The following is a 19,928-nucleotide window of genomic DNA, read 5'->3' on the forward strand; positions in this document are numbered from 1 at the left end:
AAACATATGAAGATGGTAAAAGAATAGACAGTGGTTTCTATAAATAAGAACATGAGCTTTTATTATATAATGAGGGAATGTAAGCACTTGAGTCCATAGCAAATCATTCTTTAAAGTCATTTTCTTACATGAATCTGCAAAGGCACATTCACACACTCCCACAAGCCTCAGTCCTGGCTGTGTATTGTCCCATTTTTCACAACACCCGCTGTAACCTCTTATCAGCGCATGGCTGTCTGAAGGAGCGGACAGGCTGCAGCGTGGATTTCGCCACCGAGTTGCTGAGTTGCCTCAGGAGCATCCAGAGAAGAAGCATCATGAGCATCAGTAGACCGAGGAACATTCCCAGGTACAAGCTCAGGTTCCAGCCCCAGCCCAGAGCCAGGGGCATTGAGGTGGATGCCACCAAAAATCTTCTGGGGGCAGGCATGGGGTTAGGCATGGGGTCAGACAACAACCTATCCTTCCCCACCTCTTCCAAAGTGCCTCTCTTGGATCTTCTCTAGGGTTAGAAAGATGCAAAGCAGGTATCCATCTGGTTTAATTATGTTATAGAATTCACATTTACTTCCATAGTTTAATCCTTCAGTTGGTCAGAGGTGAGCGTTGTCAGCATTGAAGCAAACCTGTTGAGAGTCTGCATGGTCTCGATGCTGCTCATTCTCTTGAGATGAAATAGTGAAAATGTTTCTGCAGCTGAGCTGTGCTTCCCCTCTCCTGTCAGACTCCTCGCACAAAGCCAGCCTCCCCATTTATCATGAGAGAGGGGGGCCGAGAGGGAGAGACGCTTTCAACGCCATTGGCTGCCTTTACTTTATTTTCTACAGAGAAAATCAAATCACTGATGAATGAGAAGCAGGAAATGTAAATCCTACTGTCTTATTTGTAGACAGAGGGCCATCCTTGTTTGCAATGCTGGTTTACATTTATCATCCATTTGAAATTAGATGAAGCCGTTTTTGGTTAAGTGGCTTTAACCAGTCATATCACCTGAGGCAAACCATGAACTGCCATGGTTTAAGATTCTCCCTTAAATTTAATTTGTTCATGTTTCAGTACTTCCCTCCTTCATTTTCTGTCCAGCATTTTAAATTTTAGCTCCATTTACAATTTAAAAAAAAAAACGCATTTACTGCTTTGAAATGTGTACTAAATACCTTGTGGACAATTGGAAAAAGTTCACCATTTTAGAGGATGTGGTTTTAGTGACCACACCCATGAGTTAAGTGTAAGAGCCTTGTACTCTATCATTACTACTGCAATTAAGTAGTGTTATAACCACACCTGTTCAACCATATATTTAGACAAAGAAATGTTACACACCTAGCCAAGGCACTACAATAATTTTGTTTTTTTAAATTAAATATAACTATCCCTATGTAAATCTTGTGTACAGATGTTGACCACTCACTTTTGTTTGGGTTCCTTTTCCTTATGCACCTGAACCAATTTTCATTAGGACCAATACTAGTCCTCTGCTGCCCCCTTAAGTCCAGTGTAAGCATAAAGACAGAAGTAAGATCTTTAAATGCATTTTATTTACAAGAGCCATATTTTACAGTGCAGAAGATTTCTGGAAAAATCTGTCGACTTCCCAGAGATCAACGTAATGAGACAGCTGACTCCATGACAGAGAAAAACTTTAATCTGTATACCACAAGGCCAAATATTTGTAGTTTACACCTTTCAAAAAAGGCAAACGGCAACAACTGCTTTGGAGAAAACTCAATCCTTTAGAGTGTATTAAAAAAACACAAGATGGAATGAAAAGGTTTTCTGGGTTCAAGTTCAACATTCACAGGTCTATGAGAAGAGACTGTAGATGAGAGCAGCATGTTACAGTGTGGTGATAAAGACTTCTGTCAGATTAAAAGTCAAACCATTAAAACTGCCTGATTAACCAACTGTATCATTTAGAATAAAAAAATATTTAAAAAACTCTAAACATCTGCACTACTCCAAGAAGAGCAGGTTATGTTATTTGAAAAAATGTGGTACATCATTAAAAAAATGACAGGGGAGGTACAAGTCTACACAAACAGGGGAGGAAGGAGTCAGTTCAGCTGCAGTTTCGATGGAGCTTCGATGAGGGAAACCTCATGGTACCTGCAAACAAAATAACCATGTTAGAACATCTGCCAGAGAGCAGGATAGTCAGTCATGTTCATCTAAATATAAACCTCTACAATCAGGTCTTAAGACACAAGAAATGTGTTTTGGTAAAGTTTAACAGCCTACTTACTTGGCACCCTTGTACTTCTCCTTAACAGACTGCTGGGCGTGCTGAGCAACATTAAGGTAGGTTCGGTGCAGATCTTCAATGCATGGCATCAGATCCTCCAGGGAGTAGCCAGTCATCTCTATCAAGGCCTTGGGCTGGAAAGAACACAATCCATTATTCAGGGGAATACTTTAGTTCTTAAAGTCTTGAACACCCTCAGAAATACAGAGAACAGTTCAAGTTTTTCCTCAAACTTACCCATGAGGCACCAGTTACTGTGTGGTTGGCCAGGGTGTAGGCTGCAGCAGCTGTGTGTGATGGCAGGTACTTCAAGAAGGGATCTGAGTCAACCAGGCTGAGCTCCCCTAAGTACTGAGAACAGACGATTACATTACAATTCAATAGTGTTAAGTGCAAGATTTGTGTGATCTTATTTTTACTGCCACTTTTGATATGCATCTAAATTGCTAAGAAAAGCTGAGGTGACTGCATGCTTACCATTGCCAAGCTCTCCACCTTTTTGTTAACAGAAAGCTGAAGGAAGTACTGGGTGAGAAACTGGTTGATGGTGGGTGCTGCCAGATCAAAGGAGAGCACTTTAAGCACCAGATGCTCCATTCTTAACACTTGCTTCTTAGTGTAGGTGTCATCTGTGATGTAGACAAACTCGGCCACCTCAGGGGGGTAGATTTCTTCAAATTTACTGTATTTGGAAATTCAAATTAGTGAGTAACTGCAGTAGAAACCTTTACTTTGGGTTCAGCAATGCATCACTTAATTATTCATTAGTGAAAAATGCTGTAGAGACAGAAACAGGTCTATGTTTTGTGTTCATTTCTTTCAATTCAGTGAATAAGTTGCATAAAGAACCTTGAAACAACTTAGACAGTTTGTTGAATATATTCATGAGTCACAATATGTAAACTATAAAAAAGAATCTTCAGCTTTCACCTGGTCTAAATATTTTCATTTGGGTCAGATTTGGCCCAGGGGCTTCCATTTGTCCATCATGGCAATAAATACTTACGAAGCCAACAGCATAGCAGCAGTCCCAACCAGCTGAAGCTTCCCCCTCAGGACAGACATTGAAGAGAGGAATCGATCGATGTAGTTGACAGCAAGATAAAGTGTCTCATTCTGAAGTTTGTACTCCTCTCCAACCTCGACCAGCCAGTCCACCAAGATGGCCCTCATGCAGTTTGTAATGTCAGGTTGCTTCTTCATGTAGCCTGCTTTAGGTCTGCTTTTAACCTTTGGGAGGGGAAACACCATGTTAGTAGGAATACAGGGACAGTCACACTTTGGGTAGTTAACAGGTGACAGAAGTGCCATTTTCTAGTTGAGTCTTTGTCACTTAATGTCTCACCTCCATTTCCCTCAGGTATGTGTGGATTTCAGCAGCATATTCTGGGACTTCATTTACACTAACAGGCTTCTCTTCCCCCTCAATCACAGACATGTCCATTGGAGAGTCTGATAAAAGAACAACATTTAATGCAGGAAAAATCTGGTTTGCAGTCTTGATGGCAGACAGAAAAAAAACAAACTTAGAAATGAAGACCATATCTGAACTGAAGAAAATACAACACAAGTATTCACAACTTACCAAAACTGACATCCATTGCTGATGGGATATCAATAGTGGCCAGCGGCTGTCGAAGCCGTGCCATGGCATTGTCAATGGCCAGAGGAGAATCCTCTGAGATGGACTTTGATTTGACAGCGTTGACCACCGGCTGCCGCTGTGTTTTGGTGCCGGCGCCATCAGGCTCGTCCACATGGATCTGGAAAGCAGGCTGCTTGGAGGTTGGTTTCTCATAGCAGGTTTTTCCAAAGTCTTCATTTTTACAAGAGTCCTAGAAACACAAAACAAGATCAGATTATTATCTCAGAGGGAAATTGTGTCAAGCAGATCCAAACACAGACATTAACTGGTACAATAATGCAATATTGAATAAAAGTTCAACATTCAAAAGATTAATGTCACATGCACAACACAGTAGGTGGCAACATTGATAGAGGAAATTTAGCTCCAATTTAAATTACAGTGTGTGTATTTGCAATTATAGAGATTACGAGATAAAACTACATTATATTTAAATATAAGACTGTAATAAGAGCTAGAGGAGCAAGCTGTGTGGAAAGAAAGAGGCAGTTTACGGTGCATTTAATACATGCGGGATAGACAGTTTAAAATTGCGCTTATTTTCAAAAGCTGCAACAATAGATAAAGAAATATTGAAGTAATGTTGGTAGGGAGGGCGGGAGAAGCTCCTTTTCAAATAAAATAAGCCTGAAAATCACGACAAGTTGGAGGCTTTGTGTATTTAATTAATTCTAAAAAAGGGAGAAGGAGCTGATTAACTTAACAGTAAGAGCATGAAGCACTGAGCTGGTGGAGATATTAAAATGGCGGACTACTTGGGTAACAGATGTAGCTCTAGCTTTGTGTCAAGATTACAAGTAATAAACACAAATACAAATGAAAGGTTGAAACCTGGCTTTATCCCGGATATTAGATTAATGTGATAAATGTAGAGCATGTCCTCTGAAGTGCACAATGACAGAGCCACTTTTAGCTTCTTCCCCCTCCCCTCCAGCACACTAACCTGTTTGCTACCGCGCTGGGTTTGGGCTTTGCTCCTCTGGTTGTTCTGCAGGGCCCCCAGTACGGTCCTGGTTGTGGCTGCAGCGGCTTGTTTCGGTGGCAAGTTCTCTTGGTTATCAGCACCAGTAGCACCACCGGCACCAGTAACTCTGGCTTTAATGGATCCTCTCAGTCTTGATAGCATGTTTTCTTGGTTGTGATAGTCACTCGCCGCGCTTCCCTGCCCTCTGTTAGCTCCTGACATGTTTCCTCACGAGAAATAACGTAACGATACTACACCTTGGGTTCTTGTAATGATCTAAAAAAACTAACACATACACAATTATAGTATATGTATAAAAACCGAGGCTTAAGTTAAAACTAAGCTGTTGAGATGGCAACGACGCTAGAAAAAACAAAGAAAAGCAGACACAAAAAGATGCACAGCTAGCGCCAGAAAATATAGATAATCAAAAGATATAATCTGCCTTAAGTCGCCATAATCGTAAGCTTTTAGAAATAGCTACCAACCTGCAGAGAAAGTGTCTAAAACCTCGGTGCATCTACACACACAAGAGACGACCAGCAGATGTGTATTGCTTTTCTCTCAGTTCAAGTAGCCCGCGAGGATTGAAACGAACCAATCAGGGCGCGGAAGGCTGTGACGTTTTAGAAATACGGCAGCCGAAAGAGGACAAAGTTCTCATGATTACAAATTCAAAACCGGTTTGACACTTTTTTGAATGTAAAAGTCGCAAAATGGGAACAAACAGCTGTAACAATACAAACCTTCCTCTGTGTTGTATACAGGGGCGATTTTAGGGGTGCTCAATTTGATCTCAGCACACCTAAAAATAAATAAATTATTATTGTATTTATTTCTAAAAAAATATTTTATACAACTTATTATAGGCTACAACTAATTATTTTGTGAGCCTGTCTGTTAGAAGTGGGACAAACACTTATGCTACAGATTCAAATGGTTTCATTTTAACAGGTCTAATGTAGAGTGTTGTCATGATTGTTAAAATGGAAGCAAAACTTTCCTTCTTTTCTTTTGGCAGATCAAGTGTTAAATGCAGTGAGCAGAGTAAAATATATGGGTCAAATCATCAGGGATGGTCTGTGTGATGATGACGATGTGCAGTGTCAATGTTATAAAATGTATGCACAAGCAAATATGCTGGCACACAAGTTTTACATGTGTACTGATGATGTAAAGACAGCTCTTTTTAAAGCATATTGTACTCCACTCTTTACAGCCCATCTGTGGTGCAATTACAGCAAAGCAAAAATTAAAAGTTGTTGCATACAATGTGCATTTAGATTTTATACTTAGGCTTCCACGATGGACGAGTGCTAGTCATATGTTTGTTTTTAACAATGTCCCCACCTTTTATGCAGTATTAAGGAAGTGGTTCGGTGAAATGAATCAAAAAATGAAGTTATGATGGCATTAGCCCAGCCTACACAAAGTGACACAAAAAAAAAAAAATGTTTTTGGAGGCATTGGAATGCATGTCTGTATCTGTCTCTGTACTGTCTTGTTATTGTATTGTCATTATAGTGTTTTATTTTATTTTGTTTTGTTTTTTGTTGATGTGGAATTGTGGAGGCGCCCATAAATAAAGTATTATTATTATTATTTGGCTAGTTCTGTCATTAATATTTAATCTTTCCCTCAGGGTTCATAAACTAACTTAGGGTGCTCTCTGTAGAAATCTACTATGTATTAATATTTCTTGTTGTCATTTACGTTATCCACTGAAATGAATAATTTAGCAGGGGGTTTGAACACTTGCAGCCAGGGCATTATGTCAAATTCTCCCTGGTTCCCCTGGTTGTGTAGTTTTAAGTGCTCTCCTCTCACCATATATTATTTTTGAATTGTTAACCCTTTATATGCAGGAACACTTCTTCATCTTAACTCTCATTATTATTATTTTCTTTATGTTGTGTGTTCTGTTATTAATAATGAAGCACTTTGATTCTCATTTTGAAGGAAAGGTACGGTACAATGCATTATCAATGTTAAAAGCATTGTTGACAAGAAAAGATGCTAGTGTCCCTCATTTTTTTTTTCTTTTTCAATTGTGCTTACAAAATGCCATCAAATATAACTTAACTAAATAAGTAAGTATATAAACATGACTAAATAACAAAATAAACATGACTATGAAAGTAAATAAAGTAAATAAATTACTCTCTTTACAACTTTTGTCTCTTTCCTTTCCGCTGAGGACTCGACCCGTCTTTTCTCCTGTATACAGTCCATTTTTGCAAGCGTTGATCCAGAGTCCCTGCTTTAGTTCTCAGATAGTGAGTTAGTCTTTCCTTTCCTGGGCTTGGAGGGTCACATTTCAACTAGTTGCATGCCAATATCAAGAATTTGAAGAGATAAATGTCCTTTTTTTGAATAAAGTCCTCTAGTATCATAACCAGGTGCATAGTCCAGGGGCCCTATAGGTATCTTGTAGTATAGATTCTCCTCAAGAATCTGAGTAACCCTATCCCAGAATGTTTGTAATTTCATACATGACCAGAAAACATGTGAGAGATTGTCATTCATCTGCCCACACTGTCTCCAGCATTGCTGCTAATATGAGGTGTGATAAAGAAGTGGATTAAGAAATTCCATCCGATGTCCCTCTGTCTTTTAGGGCCAGTGGAGGTTTATTGCATTCTGCACATAGAATGCCAATACCTCTCTGTGTTTCCCGCACATTTAAGTTAAGTCTAATTTTAATTTCCAGTGACTAAATATACATATTCAGGCAACATGCAAACATGCTGCCTGAATCTTCATTTAAAATGTAACTAAAATTAATTAAGTTACTCACATAGATGTAGGAGAGTAGAAAGTACAATGCTTCCCTGTGACGATGAAATAGTTGTAGTGCAAAATGAAAATCTCAAAATTGTACTTAAACAACATTTCAGAGTTGTAGCTGCTTCGGGTGACACTAATTTTAACCATTTTATATACTATTGAATTGTTAAATCTACAATGTAAACATGCATATTTTTATAAACTGATCATATTTTAGAAATAATCTGACAAGTAGCAGCTGTCAAATAAATATAGTAAAGGATAATATGTTTCTGTGTAATGTGAAGTATAAGTATAGATTAATGGCAATAAGTAAGATTTCACAAATTAGAAGAAAACAAGTCTGGTAATTGATTGATTAACCCAGTTCAGACTTGTTTGGTGTAGTAATGTAATAAATAAAAGCTTTTGCATATTGTGTGGAAAACTGATTCGTCACATATGTTTCAAAGTATCATACAAGCCTTTTACTTTCTGCAGAATTTACAAATTAAGTAGGATCTAAACTTCCCATTAGCTTCCTCAAATGATGAATGATGATGATGAAATGGTTACAAATGTCATGACCAATACAAAAATATCCCACATAAAGACAACACTCTCTGAACTACATGACATTATGCCTCATTGAAAAAATCTAACAGGGAATTCAAATCATAATTATCCAAAATCCCCAGTAATGAGGACACTTTGGTTTTCACATTTCGGCCTTTGAAGTGGAATTTGTCAATGTAGAGGTCTGTGATCATGCCTAGAGGAAGAAAAAAAATATGAATTACAGCAAGCCAACAAGCTCTACCTTCATGGATGAGAGTCAGTGAAAATAAAGATTGTTAAAAGTGACAAAATACCACACCGTAAAGCCTCTCAAGGTGTGCCGAGTGTTTCTTGTACTCCTCAAGGAGAATAGTGGAATCATCTAAGATGCTGCGATACTCTGGCATGAGAAAGTCTGCGTTCCCCTCCTGAACCTGAAGCTCCTACAAATCACAAAGAAGGTGGAGGTAAGTTAGTGAATAATATAATTTCTCAAAATGCTTTCGACCAAAAGTGGGTTTACTGAGATGGTAATGATTTAATTTTTTTCTGTGTCACATATCTAACCAACACTTACTTTAAGTGCATCAATAAGCTGAACTTTCTTAGCCAGCAACAACTGGTACTCCAGTTTTGGATGGATAATCCTAAGAGTGTGGCTCACAGAGTCATCACTCATATCTGGAAGATTGATAAACAAACAAGAGGAGGAGCAAAATTTAATTTACTACAGATCATTCATGAATGATGGATACTAACACACTTTACCGACCGTGTGAAATGTTGAGGTTGATTCTCCGTTTGGTGGCTTCCTTTAAAAGAACATCACTCAGTATGGAAATGGTAGATATGTTGTCGGACTTGAAGTGACACTCCCCTTTGCTAAAATTACAAATCAAAAAAGAATGTTTAATTTCAAGTAGATTTCAACATGAATCCTCACTAAAAAAAAGTTAAAATGAATTGTGTAAGTATTTAGTGTTAAACTTGTCTAGCAGCATCATGCAGAAGATTACATTTCATAAGAAGTAGTCAGCTGCCTGATAATCTCAGTCATGGACTTGTATGCAAACATATCTGTGCTGCTGTGTGCCCACATTTACCAGTAGGTGGCTTCAAGCTGCGTGCCGAGGAAAGTGTTCTGAAAATAGAAAGTGATGTTTGCTCCTGCTGGTGTTTTATCTGGCACCTCTGGCAAGCAGAAAACCACCCAAGAGTGAATCTCTGCGAAACTAAACTGTCCCACCAGACTGAGCCTGTTCATGGGCCTGTGTGACAGACGGAGGGACAAATCAGAGAGACAAATACTCATTATTCCTTAATCCACAATTCCAGTTGTACAATTCCATTTCACCTCATTCATTGTGAACAAATCTGAGATGTTGTCAGCAATACAGATGTATGAAACCATATTACCTATTCAATAATCTGATTTTATGCCTCAAAACCTTTACATTTGAGTTATGGAAAACATAAGAACAACAATTAAAATATCATCAAGGTAAGATTACGATTAAACTGTTTCAGTCCAAATCATTATAATTTAATGAATCCTCACCTTTCTTGGTCTATGCTGTGTGTCCGCTGGTGGAGAGACAGAGGTTTAATCTGGTACTGACGGACCTTGCAAGTCTTGGGTTGCAATCTGGGGGTAACATAAACCTTCAGGTTGCCATACTGTCCTTCAATAGTCCTCACCTACAGCATTATGGAGGACACACAGTAGTCTAGGTAAAGCTTTGATGTAATGAGTTCAAGACAAAGCTGGCATCAAGACAACTATAGTCCCACAAAGGAGGTCTGACTATAGTATTATGTCTTTTTTTTTTTTTTTTTTTTTTTTTTTTTACAACAGTTCTTAATACACATTGCATTAAGTTAAAGGAATTACACTTACACCATTTTCAGAGTTTTGATGCAACTGTTACCTTGATCTTAAGTCTGGTAGTGTAGGCCACACATCTGCATGTGGCCAGGAGGAAGCTCCCATTCGGCTGCTGGAAAAACAACCTTGTTTATACCTGGCATTAAGATGCATCCTGGGTCATGTGATCACAGGTGGACAGCACTAAATTCAAGTGTAAACGACCTCCAAGATGCATTGTGATCCGATCACACAAACCACTTGCCGAGGTGGTCTGTGACGCAGCTGACCACATATCTTTTGTAGTGAAAATGCTAAAGTGTTCTGATGAATCCTCGGCAAGGACGTAGGAGGAAAATACATCATCAACGCAGGATGTGGTGATTGTTTTGGTAAACGGTTGAAATAATGGAGATGAGCACAGATCTACATGGTTGGACTAATCTGAACAGTCAGAGTAGCCCATACATGTGTATTAGTTCTTGAAATACTGCTCTTAGCTCTTTAGCCCACAGTAAAAACTATTCTGGCACTCGTCTAACTGCAAGCGGGGCTGTTTGAGCTTCTCACTGAAGTGATGTAAGCAGCAAGAAATCTGGACACAAGTCGTCAGCTCAAAATGCATAATAGAGTCCACTTGTGATCAGATCACCTGAGATGCATGTTATTGCCAGGTGTAAACAGGGTCTATGAGTCAGTAGAGCATTGGACAGGTTGTGATTAAGTTAGTATTTATGTTCAGTTGACACAACTCACCTCTGAGTCACATTCACTCAAACTGACAAGGACAAAGTGCTTGTCCACATCCAGCAACTCTATGGGAACACTGCTCTGCATAGGAGAAAATAATCTTTAACATTCATATCTGGGATTAAAAACATGCTCAATCCAAATCTGGCAGCACAAGTTGTACTGTCAGCAAAGGATGTAACCACAGAGATTTAGTGCTGATTATACCTGGAGCAGCAGGTTGTCGATGCCAGCCTGCACCTCCAGGGTGAGGCAGTAGCTGGCATCATCCTGGCAGAGGGTGAAGTTGTCATTAACGCTGAAGTTGGGCACAATAAAGACAGTTGTACTGGACTGAAAGGTCTGATAGTACAGTTGACGGCCCTGCAGGACTTTGGCCTGCAGCTGCTCTAACTCCACCCTGCAAGGAAATAATGAGAACAGCTTTCTTTTGAAATCATACTTGAACCATTACTGCACCAGAATATGCTCCATAATGAGAACAAGACTGGTACCTGAGTGCTTCCACTTTGGACTGGGTCTCTTTACTTATCCTGACCTCGTCTCCGGGGCCCAGTTCACCCTTCTGGAGCTCAGTGGTCAAACCAGTCACCCATCCTGGAAGAGGTGATGACAGTAATGCAGTAAATGCCATAATGTCAAAATGTCAAATCTCTTTCTACTATTTCACTTTTAAATTGCAACTGTTGAATTTTAAGAAAAGCACAGCAGATGCCAGACAGTTAATGCAATAATCTTTGAGAATCAAATCAGATGAATGGAGAGTTTGAAAGGCAGGACAGACACCTTTTCTTCACTGAGGTAAATACAGACACATGACTCTGGATGTACTATTTAGTGAAATATGAATATTCTCACCTGTATAAGTGGCAGTCAAGACTTCATCATAGGATTCTTTACCCACACAGCCACCCTGGATGGAGGTCACGCTCTCTGATAACACCTTTAGCACAGAAAGGAAGGACACCATGTCTGTTGATGAGTAACTAAGTAAGCAAGTAAGTAAATAAGTAAGTAAAGTTTATTTAGTATAACACCTTTCACAGTGCAAAGTAACAAAGTTCTTCACGAGAGTAAAATTGTTAAAACACAGTGGACACATTTCTACATAGTTCTTTGCATCAGCATTTAAAAACAACACAGTGAAATTGCAATTAAACTTGGAGTGAGTAAAAAGTTCTGTTTTTGCAGTGTAAAGCAGGAACAACTCACATGCTGAAAGCGTAACGCTGGCTCACTCGAGTTGTCGAAACCATAAACCTCCACCGTCCCATCATCCCTGCCCACCAGGATGTCATTCACTCCGTCTCCAATAATGTCGTACGTGTCAATGCAGAGAATTCCTGCATTATATATTTAGACCGGGTGTTGGACAGACTAAACTGATGAGGTGAGGGGATGTAGCATCTTCCAATAACTTTAACATTGTTTGACATTTAACTTTTGTATTAAAAACTATGATATATTAAACACTCTGGTTCCATAAATAACATACCTCCTTTCTTTTTGTCATTGTCAATCTCCCATTTAGTTGCAGCTGAGCTCTCACCAATTTTAACCAATCCTATTTGTCCATCTGCGGTTCCATAAAGGATTTCCTCTCCTGTAGAAAAAAATCATTAGTCATAGTCTCATGTATTATTCTGTAAGTTGTGTTCGTGATTTGCGCTATTTACTGTTATTTTTCATAAAGTTCAATGATAAATTTGATGTGTGCAAAAATAGTGTGTTACTGTAGATTTATAAAAATATTTTTTAAATGTTCTGAGAGATTATTTGGCATATGAATGAAGAAATATTTAACTGGTAAATTATACTAGCTGACAGTAATTTTATGCAGAGAAAGAGCTGACACCACAAACACCGGCTAACTCACCTCCATCTTTGTTGTACAGCTCCAAGACAGATGGTGGGCCAGGGACTTTCATGCCGTAGGCGAGCTCAGATCCCTATAGAATTTTTAAAAAGAGAGATAAACAACTTTGAATAACACACTTCATTTGATTTCTCCAGAACATCATGAGTAAATATGAGCTCAGTCTACCCGCAGGACCCTGAGAACCCGATCTTGGCACGCCAGGACCGGGATGAAGCGAGTCAGTTTCTCAGAGGACAAACATGCGATGTCACTGATTTTGTCTCCAGAGAGGTAGTAGTCTTGGTCCTTGCAGTCACAGTAGTGGTTGTAGATGTAACTCGCGCACACAAAAAGGTTGGCGCCTAAGACATGCCTGGAAAAGAGATCACACAGTTTGACATGAGCCAGCATTGTAGTTCTCTATGGATTCACCTTTATCTGTACTATATAGTCATTAAAATATATAATGTTCAGCTCAGTTCTGATCAAAATGGGGAGAAGTGGTTCCTACATGGCATTAATGTCCCTGGAGAGGTTGACTTCAAAGGTGAGGAACTGTTTGCCTTTCTTCGTAAATCCTCGGACCTGAGAACCAGAACAGACAAATATCTTCTCCTGTGGAGTTCCAGCAGCTCCTCCAAGGTCCATCCTGGATATTTTCTTCCATGGAAGTGTTTTAAGCACGAGCTGCAACACAGACACAAGTTTCTTGATATTAGAAACATACTTTTGTACCACTGACTGTTCAACAATGGACCAAACGTCTCAACCCAAACATGATACTCACCACTGCTTCACCCCTCTTCATCCCAAAACATGTAACTATACCATCATGATCTGCAATAGCAACCTGAAACAAAGAGATATCAGTCAAGTGTAATATCAAACAACTATCGAATGGACAACCCTGCCCCAAAAACAAGTAAGACTGTTACTTATTATATTCAGTTTAGATTAGTGTATCAATTCTGGTGTTTTTCTGACAGATTAATAATACCTTGTGTGTTCCCTTTTTTTTAAGTCTTGGGAGCAGCCTCATAGTTTTCTGGGATGTTGCACCAACCTGAGAGAAAAGAGCAGAAGGAAAAACAATAATTATAACAAAACCTAACAGCACCTTGCAGCACCCACCCCCTCTACAACCCAAGCACACTCACAGCTGATCTCCCTTTGCAATTCAACAACAACCGGGGCCATATATGCTTGTGGTTAGAGGGCTACACATGAATTGGAGTTATCCAGGTAAAAACATTAATTATAACCACCATATCTATGTCTAAAGTGTCTTATGTGTACTGCCAGCTGGACTACGATGCCCCTTGCATTGGGCAGTGAGTGCCAAGATCTTTCTCAGGTGTGGAGGTGGAGCCTGGTAGGATAAACCAATGGAGGGCAGAGCACATAGAACCAGAGCTTAAATTTATAGTATTTACCTGGATGTAGTCAACTTGATTTAGATAGATCTCCATCTTGCAAATCTCCCAGGTAGGTTATCTGTCTATAAAAGTGCACTGTAGACAGTCGTCATTTACAACTTCTCTGGCTAAATTTTACATCAGAATGTGTAAACAATGTTTGAAGAAGTGAAAAAAAGACGTTAAAATCTACTGAGCGAAATAATAAACCACACCAAAAAAACTAATGTCAGTGAATATTACAAAACTCCTTAATTAGGCTCAAGAAGTTAATACAATAATGGAGGGACAATATCGTAGTGACCGTTGCAAGTAGCAACGTTCTAGCGCGTAACTAGCCATGACGTCACTGGAGGATAATCAATGCGGATATTAATGGTTGACTAATTTAAGTTTTAATGTAAGAAAAAGTCACGAAAATGCACAATTATATCTGTTCTCAGGATTATTGAAATAACATTGAAATTTTAGGAAAGCAAAGAAGTGTTCAGTTAAAAAAAAATACTGATTAGTATGTAGTGTTTTAATTATTATGCCTTGTTTGCATTTAAAAATAATAAAAATGGAGCTATTGAAAATTAATTGTTGTAGCTGATTCAGATTAAGCTCATTTTATATCACTTTATATATTATTGAATTATTAATGTATAGTATAAACAAGCATATTTTATACAATATTTTCAAAGAAGTCACCCATCCTGAGTTTTTTTCATACAATGTTTCTGTGTAAGTAAAGCATTCAAGTAATTGTCACACAAATATTAGAAAGAAAACACGTCTGGTAATTGATTTATTTACCCAGTCCAGTTTTTGTTTGTGTAATATATAAATAAAGGCTTGAGCATGTTGTATGGAAAATTGAACATTTGTCACATATGTTTCATGGTATCATACAAGACCTATACTTTCTGCAGAACTTCCCATTCAAGTAGCATCTAAACTTTCCATCAGCAAATAAGAATAAGATCTCATTTTTATTTTAAAAAAGCTTGTGGACTACATAGACAGGAACGGTTCTATAGTAGTTATAATATAAAAACATATGTTCAATGTGCTTTTAAACTGTGACATTTCAAACCTCAACAAAAGCTCAGACACTAATAATAACAAGGGATCATCCTGACATCACTGTAGTGGTTTATTAAATCACTACACCAGGGTTCCTACAAGTTTCTTAAAGTTAAATTTAAGACTATTTAATACCTTTTTAAGACCATTTATACATGAAATTAAGACTTTAGTCGGCCTGTTTTACAGCCATATCGGCAAAGAAGAAAAATGAAATTCTTGAATTTCACAGTGTGCGTTTATTTGAAAAACAGTTCACAGTAACCATGCAAATGAACAGGGGGTCTTCATAAATGAAGTCAATGCCTGAGTTCTGCACTCTTTGCAGAGATCTCATTGTCAATGTTGGCCAGTTCTGCCAGTTTTTCTTTATGTCCTCTTCTCAGGAGGTTAGACCTTGAGATAAGGTCAGCCATCTTGCTCCCTGCCTTCCCCTCAGCCTCCTCTGCCAGCCTGTCTGCATCCCTGACCAGACCCTCAGATACCTCTTGCAGCCGTCTCCTTTTCATTCTCAACTCCTGAAGTTGGTCCTCTACTCCCTTCCTTTTTTGCGCCTTGGCTTCTGCCTCCTTCTTCTTCTTCTCCGCCTCAAGATGGACACGGTATCTGGTCCTGGCTGCTGCTACACTCACCAACAGATCTTTAGTTAGTGGAACCTAATTAGGGTCAGAAAAAGAGAACTAGATGAGTATCAAGATAGTTGATCTTGAGTTTATCAACTCCTATGGGGCTGGTTAATTGCTACATCATCAGAATCTAACATGTTGCTTCCTTGTCCAATCGCATTATATATAGAAAATAAACACCAGGGAGAACAAAGTTAAAGTGAAGCAGGACCTTTCATTGATTACATACAAATTCAATGTATATTACAAAAAATACACATGACTATTGTTTAAATAATTGCGAAAAAGCAGCTCAGGTTTAAGTGCCAGGAGTCAAGATGACAGTTAAAGCTATAGGCTTGTCCTTTAGTAAATTTACAATAAGCCTGTCTGTCACTCTGCCTGTACCGTGGGTACACTTTGTGCGTTATTGGAAAGATTAAAAGATACAATTGTGACTCTGTAAACATAATGAAGGAAGGGGGCAAGACCAGGGATAGCGATACTGTAGGGCTTTAGACACAAAAGTGATTTGTGGCATCACAAAACATCCCTATTGTCAACGGCGTATTTCTAGTCCAGCCTGGGGCCATTCTTACCTGGGTAACACCTCCATGTTGAATTATGTAGTCACACACCAGCCTTTGTGTGACTACAGTGTCCTCCTGAATGTTGTCACACTCCACTTCTTTGTTAATGGAGAAGCCTCTCTCAACTGTAGCTTGCCCATGGGAGAGCAGAAGCAGCTTCTGGCAGAAGGCCCACAGTTCAGGATAGGGCTCTTTGAGGACACCGCTAAGAAAGAGGTCCAGCCTCTTCTGCATTGGTGGAAAGGAGAGGAAGTTGATGCTTCGACTCTCCAAGGACAGGACTTTGTCATATTGTTGTAGTATGACATCCCCTGTAACACAAGATAGATAAAAGTAAAAAAGGAAAAATCTTCATAAATCATTCAATGAAAAAGGAAAAATCATTGAGCTGTAGGATAATTATTGGGCACTACCAAGCAATTAAATTGATGAAGATTGTGTAGCCTGCAATTTGCCTTTCTTATTCCTACCCGCAAAAGTACTGGCAAGTTGTTTTTCCTGGAGAAACCTCTGCACCAGCCCTTTCATGTATTTTCTGCATTTTTCTGGCTCCCTGTACATTTCAGAGGGGTCAAGGCACACTATCTGCCTAACAGCCAAGTACTTGAGGGGGCTTTTGTCCTGAACTTTCCTGACGATGCTAACCAGTCCCTGTCTGCATTCTGTCCTGAACTCTAGCACCCTGAGCTGTGCACCTTTGATGTTCTATGGAGAGACAAGAAAATGAGTCATGAACATAAAATCTGTCTAAAATAACAAATGTAGGCTATCAATATTTGTAAAATGACTTTTAAAAACACGGCACTACCTTCAGGACGGACTCTGCACCAAGACCAATGCTGATGTCTTCAGGGCTGAGCCACATGGTTTTGTCAGTGAGATCCAGTTGGGTCAGCTGCAGGGCAGTGATATCCTGGAGGTATTCTCTCTTGATGAATTGTCTGAGTAGAGTCTTTTGAAAAACAAAACACACAAAACTGTCAGGAGCAGCACATTAATAAGCAACAACCATTTAACCAATAGACTATTTTAATGCACAATGTATCCCTTTTTCTTTTACATATTACAACCACAAACTACATTTTGTCCAAAACTAAACATGAGTGTTGATTATAATGTGTTGTGCAACCAAAATAATATACAGTACCATCATCAACTCTGTCAGGTCCTTAGTGATGAAGGGCAGCACAGGCTCATCGGTCTGATACTTTTTTAAGAATGGAATGAAGGTTCTTGCCACAGCTGCGTAAAACTGCAGTTTGGCCAAGATGAGGGGGTCCTTCAATCCTGCTGCAATTGTGTCATAGGACGCTAGAGAGAGAGAGAGAGAGAGAGATTTTAAGTTAGCTAAGCTATACATTACAAGGCCACACTACTACCAAGGTTAGGTCACAGGTCACAGACCTATTCATGGCACTTAAAGGGCATACCTGTTCCAGGGTTGGGGAGTTTTTTCATTTTCACAGCCTCCATGTACAGGAGCAGTGATGGCCAGACTGCAAGGGCTCTCTCCACAACAGGGAGGTTTTCGACCCAACGATGGCCACAGAAGGACAGGGGGAAGACAGTTGAGTTTGTGACTGTGATGTAGTCCTCTCTTCTGGCGGGCACATTGTGGAACAATGTGTGCATTGCTCTAAGTAACTTGTCGATTTGCCATGCAGTGAACCCACACTTGAATGCATTGTGGAGCGTGTGCAGGCCACAGCTCCCCACACAAACAAGCTGAACACCTGGGGGTTTCATTGCAAAACCAAATATTAGAAACCACATTAATACAAAAGTCAATCGCATAAACATGTTTACTAGAATTACAACTATTTACCTCCGTACTGCTCCATGTGATCTCTCTGGAAAAGATCAAACAATTTCCAGTTCACACTGGGCCCATCCATAGAGAGGGACACCAAGCCCCTGAGGTCCAGTTTGCCCATACATCCCTGAGAACAAAAGGGTTGTGTTTTTATTTACCCAAGATAAAAGGACTAAATAAGCACAGGTTGCTAAAGGAAGTAGCTAATTGGTCAATTAACCCTTTCTTATGGACAAAAATTGAAGAAATCAATAAATACTGATAAAAAATAAAAATAAAAATTAATCCTTGTGAAATCTTAACATTCTGTATACTCCCCTTGTCCTATCAAATATTTAAATATTTTTAATAATTTTAATATTTTAAATGCCAATTATATAAGTGGTGTCACCGATTTAAAAAAACAAACAAACACACAAAATGGCTGATTTTCAATATAAAAAATTATTGGAGCCTAGAGATTTTTTTTACCTGTTATTACAGTCTTGGATATGTCAAAGATTAGTAACAACATTGATTTAGCTGCATTATTAGTTTTTGTGTATCATCCTCTAAGAATAAAATTAGATAAAAGATACAAAACAAAAATGTGACGAACAATCCACTCTAGCATATGTAGGACAGTCTGTGCATGTGTGTGTCTGTCTGTCATTGTGTGTGTGGTTAATTGTACTTACTTTGAGGTGGGACAGTAAGTCCTTGGCAGTGGAGTGACCCATAAACTCGGAGCCCAGGTATCGTGATTGCACCTGCCCTTCATCCCAGAAGCGAACGTGCACATCCAGTTGCTTATTCTTTGTGGTCTGGTTGAGGCTCTCATCAAACATGAGCACAAACGGCGACTTGTTTACTTTAGAGACCAGCTCTTCTTTGATGTAAACGGCTAAACCAAACTTAGCTATATAAGCCGTTTTGTCGGCGCCACAACTGAACGAGTTCGCAATGTCAGAGTCGGGGAACATACACTTAAAAAGCGCTGAAACTCCCTCGTTGCTATTGTAGGAGTGGTGCTTGGAGATCGTGTGCAGGGCCCACAAAACCTCAGCTTTCAGGGTTGGCGTGGACCCGAAGGATGTCCGTAGATCGACCCTTGCAGCGGCTGTAGCAGGAGGGGGAGCAGGTGGAGCATCTGCAGCTGGTTGGCTGAAGTTAGCTTCAGGAGGGGGAGCAGTAGCCGTTGGCCGGCTAGTGCTGGCCACGGGTTCTTTAGCCCCGTTTGCTGGCGGGAACCTGGCGGTGATGGGCAGAGTTTTCTCCATTGCTCGCGCGTTACTTGCATGCTTAACAGATTTGGCATGCGAGTCGAGCGCCTTTACCCCCATTGTGCCGAGTTGAATTTTTTTCTTGCACATGGTGCAGTAGGCCTCACAAATATTACCAACTACGGGTTTTAACCATTTACGGTAATGCACAGAATCCAACCAACCCTCATTAAACTTACACTTCCCCATTATTAGCTTCTTCCAGCTCGTCACGTCGGTCTCCTGTAGCGCGAAAATCTGCAGTGACGTATCTAGTTTGTGTTCAGATTATTTATACCCTCCTGATTGCGGTGCGGTCGAAATGATTAGTTCCGCCTCTCTGTATTTACATTATTTTTTATTAAATATTCGCGATTGACAAATAAAAACTTAAAAATAGAGAGAAGTTACAAACAGCACAATTTTTAAGACCCAAATATAAAAATTCAAGACTTTTTCAAGACTTTTTAAGGTATTATTTTCAAATTTGAAATTCAATGCTTTTAAGACTTTTTAAGACCCCGCGGGAACCCTGCTACACACTTTAAA

General features: G+C 39.4%; 2 protein-coding genes across 2 annotated transcripts; both read right to left on the reverse strand.

The window, feature by feature from the left end:
- Positions 1-1,763: 1,763 nt before the first annotated feature.
- Positions 1,764-5,355, reverse strand: ccna2 (cyclin A2). Its single transcript, XM_053323227.1, has 8 exons — positions 4,831-5,355; positions 3,828-4,077; positions 3,588-3,694; positions 3,249-3,472; positions 2,720-2,924; positions 2,480-2,593; positions 2,243-2,376; positions 1,764-2,106 (listed from the first exon to the last, which is right to left on the reverse strand). The coding sequence occupies exons 1-8, from the start codon at positions 5,071-5,073 to the stop codon at positions 2,055-2,057; spliced, it is 1,329 nt and encodes a 442-aa protein (XP_053179202.1). The 5' UTR covers positions 5,074-5,355; the 3' UTR covers positions 1,764-2,054.
- Positions 5,356-8,255: 2,900 nt separating this feature from the next.
- bbs7 (Bardet-Biedl syndrome 7) lies at positions 8,256-14,116 on the reverse strand. Its single transcript, XM_053323226.1, has 19 exons — positions 14,081-14,116; positions 13,645-13,710; positions 13,435-13,497; positions 13,159-13,334; positions 12,834-13,020; positions 12,654-12,738; positions 12,285-12,389; positions 12,002-12,132; positions 11,648-11,732; positions 11,284-11,386; positions 10,997-11,189; positions 10,796-10,870; positions 10,104-10,169; positions 9,734-9,873; positions 9,279-9,443; positions 8,948-9,057; positions 8,753-8,856; positions 8,495-8,618; positions 8,256-8,389 (listed from the first exon to the last, which is right to left on the reverse strand). The coding sequence occupies exons 1-19, from the start codon at positions 14,114-14,116 to the stop codon at positions 8,256-8,258; spliced, it is 2,148 nt and encodes a 715-aa protein (XP_053179201.1).
- Between the last annotated feature and the right edge of the window lie 5,812 nt (positions 14,117-19,928).

The sequence above is a fragment of the Scomber japonicus genome, chromosome 8, assembly GCF_027409825.1.
Source record: "Scomber japonicus isolate fScoJap1 chromosome 8, fScoJap1.pri, whole genome shotgun sequence".
NCBI lineage: Eukaryota > Metazoa > Chordata > Actinopteri > Scombriformes > Scombridae > Scomber > Scomber japonicus.